Source organism: Geospiza fortis, unplaced genomic scaffold, assembly GCF_000277835.1.
Source record: "Geospiza fortis unplaced genomic scaffold, GeoFor_1.0 scaffold55, whole genome shotgun sequence".
Taxonomy (NCBI): Eukaryota; Metazoa; Chordata; class Aves; order Passeriformes; family Thraupidae; genus Geospiza; species Geospiza fortis.
This window is the reverse complement of record NW_005054308.1, coordinates 501,834-506,852: the sequence shown is the minus strand read 5'-3', so window position 1 is coordinate 506,852 and position 5,019 is coordinate 501,834. Positions and strand designations below refer to the sequence as shown.

General features: G+C 40.3%; 1 protein-coding gene across 1 annotated transcript; it reads left to right on the top strand.

Moving 5' to 3' along the window:
- The first annotated feature begins 23 nt into the window (after positions 1–23).
- CCNG1 (cyclin G1) lies at positions 24–5,019 on the top strand. Its single transcript, XM_031055312.1, has 6 exons — positions 24–295; positions 1,315–1,568; positions 2,143–2,221; positions 2,304–2,402; positions 2,651–2,845; positions 3,469–5,019. The coding sequence occupies exons 1-5, from the start codon at positions 32–34 to the stop codon at positions 2,840–2,842; spliced, it is 888 nt and encodes a 295-aa protein (XP_030911172.1). The 5' UTR covers positions 24–31; the 3' UTR covers positions 2,843–2,845; positions 3,469–5,019.

The following is a 5,019-nucleotide window of genomic DNA, read 5'->3' as shown; positions in this document are numbered from 1 at the left end:
TTTGGTTGGCCGGCGCTGTTTCTGTGGGCAGATGATCGATGCCCCGGCGAGCGGCGGCGCTCGGGACCCGGTGCTGGAGCTGCCCGCGATGCTGGAGCAGGAGCTGCGGGCCCAGCCCCGCGCCGCCGGGCTCCGGCTGCTCGAGGCTGGCCACGACAATGGGCTGCGAATGACCGCACGGCTGCGAGACTTCGAGGTGAAGGATCTCCTCAGCTTGACTCAGTTCTTTGGCTTCCACACCGAGACGTTCTCTCTAGCTGTGAATTTCTTAGATAGATTCTTGTCGAAAATGAAGGTAAGGCTTTTTAAAGGATAAGCTCTCAGCCTAATTGCTATTCGAAACTGGAATGTCTTGGGTTTAGATAAAGGTTAAGCTCCTTCCAGAGATTCATGATTGTGCGGAGCTAAAAAATTCTGTTCGCCGGTCAGATTTTGGAGTTGTTAAGAAAGGTTTCCTCTGGAAAAGGAAAAACTAAAGGATGTCCATGGGCTGGGAAACAGGATGTGTTAATGGCTTAGACCAAGACAGACTGCCTGCCCTGCTGCATAGATACAAAAAAGTTAAGTTACTTCTTATTTAACTGCCTTTTCAACCTATCAATTTACCCTGTGTGTATGAAGATGCTGTTGAACACTTAAAATCTGGTCAGACATCAGTTAGCACTGCATTCTCCCGTGCAGAGTTGAGATGCTGACCTGAGTTGTTTTGAATTGTCTTAACAAGACAGGATTACCATTGTACAATCTGGACAAGAGCAAAAGCTTGTTTTGCTTGTGTGTTCAAACAAAAATGAGAAAGCTAGATGGAATGGATGGGAAAATTATGATTTCAAAGACTTGTGAATGCAGAATAAGCAGTAAAAATCAGGACTGCATTGTCTAGGGAATAAAATAAGACCATTTGTATATACATGTACGTATATATTTGTATATATAGTTAAAATAAAGTTGTAATCCCCCAATATATTACTATCACTCAACATGTAGAACACTGTATGTCCTAAAACCTTCCTATTAGGCTATTTTAGAACTTTATTAACAAGTCAATTCTACCTCAATCAAAATTGCTCTGCAGTCTTTGCTTTTTAGAAGAATGAGATGCAATTTACAGTGCATAACTGTTTCCTTGTTTGGTTAAATTAAGATAATAATGTACAGTAAAAGACTTAGTTTTCAATCTCCAAAGAACAAAACGACCCCTCATCCTCCATAATTTTTGATGAAATAGATTGGTGCCTACAGTTTGATATTTGCCTGTTGTAATAGCTGATCAGAGGCTTTCTTCTTTGAAAATAACAATTCACTTTTCTTTAGGTACAGCCTAAACACTTGGGCTGTGTTGGACTCAGCTGCTTCTACTTGGCTGTGAAGGCGTCAGAAGAAGAGAGGAATGTGCCCTTGGCCACTGACTTAATCCGAATAAGCCAGTATAGGTTCACTGTTTCTGATTTGATGAGAATGGAGAAAATCATACTGGAGAAATTGTGTTGGAAAGTCAAAGCTATAACTGCCTTCCAATTTCTACAGCTCTATCATTCATTCATTCATGAGAATTTAAGCTGTGAAAGGTACAATAACTAATCCTGATTTTGCTATAACTGCCTAAGACCAAAAAATGTGGAACAATAACCAGGGAAATTGCTTGAGTAATTTCTATACTTTAAAAATTCTACAAACTTTTCTCCCTACTCGTAGTTGTCATAAATGTGAGCATCTGTGGTTTAATATTATTGTAGTTGTAAATATTGTTTGCATAAATGGAGTACTGCTCTCTGAGCTGAAAACCAAACTTGCTCAATAATGATGGTATAATAAATCTCTGCTTATGCTGCAGTGAAGTATTACCTCATTGTAAAGATTGCAAAATCTGGTTTAAAAAGATTCCTTTTGCTAGTAAGCACTGAAATTCCTTGTTAAGCCTGCTTTGGTAATGCAGCTCTCCCCTGTGTCACACAAGATTTATTTTTGGCATTGGGACTGCCAAAACTGAACACCTGTTTGAATGTAACCCCAGAAGTTCTGGGACAAATGAGGCCTTTGTTTAGATAATGAACATCCTTGCTGCTTCTCTGAGTTCCCAGAGTGATGTTGCCTTGATCAAGCTTGCATTCCTCTAGATTCACTCATCTGTTCTTATTACAGGAGAAAATACCTTAATTTTGAGAGACTTGAGACCCAGCTTAAGGCCTGTCACTGCAGAATCATGTTTTCTAAAGCTAAGGTAAACATCTTGAAAGTTCAGAGAAAATTAAACTGCTGGAACTTAGCAAAGCAGTGTCTAAAAACATCTTTTCTCTCTCCAGCCTTCTGTCTTGGCACTGTCTGTTTTGGCACTAGAGATAGAAGAACAAAAACTGCTGGAGTTGACAGAGCCATTGGAATTTCTACAGTTACATTCCAAGGTATGTGCAGATAAAATTTCAGGGGAGGGTGGAAGGAAAATGCATGGGAAGGTCTACACAGTGGGGAAGGAACAGGTGCATTGGCATATTGGTTTCTTTTGTGGCTTTCTTGTGATGTTTTGTTGTTTTTTTTTTTTCATTTGGCCTGGAATATTTGGCTACCTATCTTGTTGAAGAAGCTGAAAGTTCATGTACCAAGTAAAGATTTAGCTAGTTGTTAACATAGGACATTCTGTCATGTTATGTAGATAAGCAACAGAGAACTGACCTTCTGGAAGGAGCTGGTGTTGAAGTGCCTTATGGAATATTCCTCAAGCAAGTGTTCCAAACCAAATGTGCAGAAATTAAAATGGATTGTGTCTGGACGTACAGCTCGGCAGCTTAAACACAGCTACTACAGAATAACACACCTTCCTACCATTCCAGAGACCACCTCCTAATAGGTAAGTCCATGTAAAATCAACTTCTGATAATGTAGAAGTAAAATTAGCTGGTAACTACCTCCAGGGTCCTTACAGGTTACCTCCTGGAATCATGGAACAGAAGTGTAGTTGGCCTGTTCTCATGTTCATGCTTAAACCATGCTGTTCCTAAGGAAGTGACAACCTAATTAATAATGTATGAACACTGGAGAAAGAACTGATGTGTGTTGTGGTAGTAGAGACATGTTCTACAGACATTGGGACCACATTCACACTACAATGTGAAGTAAAGCTTGGAAAAGGGGAAAAAAACCCCTTTGCCTTGCTCTTACCCAAAAAGAAAACCAGCCTGTTAGAATGAGTTTCTTGTAATTGTTCACTTAAGTCACTTAAAACAGACAGTTTTATACAGTTTTACTTGTATAACTGCTTAGTGAAGGCTAAAATCTGTAATTCAGTTATTCCTGCTAGTGTTGTTTTACTCGAAAAATGGTAAACTTCCTTACCTAGACTTTACTTCCAGAGGCTTCACATTTTTCTATAACAGCCGTCTTGCTATTGCCTAGCTATTTTAAGATCTCATGCTTTGTTTGACTCTTGTAGAAAGCACTTCAGTTGACTGGTTTGTTTGGGTTTTTTTACAGGAGTGCAATAAAATGGGAAGACCATCTTGTGACCTTGTCAACAGGCACACAGATATTTGAGAAACAGTCTGAACCGTGATCTTAATAATGAAGAGCTCAACTCATGGAAAGAACATGTAACATTTCAGACTAAAGATCCTTCCAGCAAATATCAGTTCTTTTTATGGTGAATTCAGTACGTGGTCAGTTTTCATTCTTACTTGGTAGACTGTTCACTAGTCAGTGGAATAACACAATCCCAATACAAGGAATTTTAACACCTTAGAGCTTGTAGAGCAGTTTGTGTAATCTAACCTCAGTTTACAGTAACTGCAGGTGCTGAATTAGGTATTAATTTTTAAAACCTGGTCCACTTTCTGAGGATTATGCAATACTAGGAAAATCTGATGTGCAGTAGTGCAGTGCTGCAGTGTGTTAAGAAAAGAAAAACTAATCCAACTCAGTCTTGATGACAACAGCAAATGCCTGCCAGCTCACCTGGTGTGCTGTTTGGGCAGTACTTTGTGTCCACATGTTCCTGCCAGGATGGGCACTGGCCTCCTACCACAGACACATTAAACAGCAGCCTGTGATACCCACTGAATGTGTCAAGTAGGTAGAGCAGGAGAACAGAGGAACTTTACTGTGTTCCTTTAGGAAAGACAGTCACTAGCACAGCATCAGTAACTGCAGGATTTTGTAAGAGCTGTAGTTTGCTGATGCCACACTCATTGAGTGTAAAAACTTGGTGATACCTAATGAAGGACTAAGGCAAAGAACTGGGTCACATGTAACCCTTTCATGCCCTAAATCTGACATTAGTTTTCTAGAGTTTTGCTGTACTAGAGGTAAACGCTGATACTGAACAGGCACATTGTTACAGGTACAGTAGGAGCAGGGCTAGTTCCTTCCATGGCCTCTGTGTAGGAGTAATCCAGATGAGAAACACTGAAGATTGCTTCAACTCTGATCTCTTTAATGGTAAGCTTTGTAAAACACAACTGTTTATTCTGAAGACCAGGTCAATATTTGAGGCATTCATGCTTCTAGTGCTAGCAAGGAAGTGAATAATAAGAATGTATTATTGTATGTTAGATGAAAAGAGATTCTGGGAGAGTTGCTAATGTCCTCTTGAATTCTGCATCACTGTGGGACAGAGGCTGTTGGCAACAGGCTGTTAAACCTGATTGTTATATGGACTGCTGGAGTGGAGAAGGAAAGATCAGAGTGTGGGATGAGGTGTTGGCCAGCCAACCCTTCCTTGTAATGATACCAGCTGAGGTGGAAACCATTCTTTGCATATCTCAAACTAGTTGAAGCTTTCACAGAAGACTCCATACCAAAGCTCTCTACTAGACAAATCAAATCCTCTCATGAGCTCATGGGAGTGATTGCACTGCAAAACATGTAACTGGCTCTCACACCTGTCAGTGCTGCCTGGGCATTGTGCTGACCTGTGCAAAGTGATTCAAAGGTGTGGTCAGCCTACTGGGAGAGGATGCAGTGTGCAATTCTAATTGTCCTGTCTCAAGATATGTACCTTTAAATTAAACATTGAAATGTGCTTAAGTA

Bases quoted from the DNA above. Each gene is read 5' to 3' on its own strand.
- CCNG1 (XM_031055312.1), top strand. From the start codon at position 32: ATGATCGATGCCCCGGCGAGCGGCGGCGCTCGGGACCCGGTGCTGGAG. The intron at 296-1,314 runs GTAAGGCTTTTT...ACTTTTCTTTAG, and splicing joins GATTCTTGTCGAAAATGAAG to GTACAGCCTAAACACTTGGG. The intron at 1,569-2,142 runs GTACAATAACTA...TTCTTATTACAG, and splicing joins GAGAATTTAAGCTGTGAAAG to GAGAAAATACCTTAATTTTG.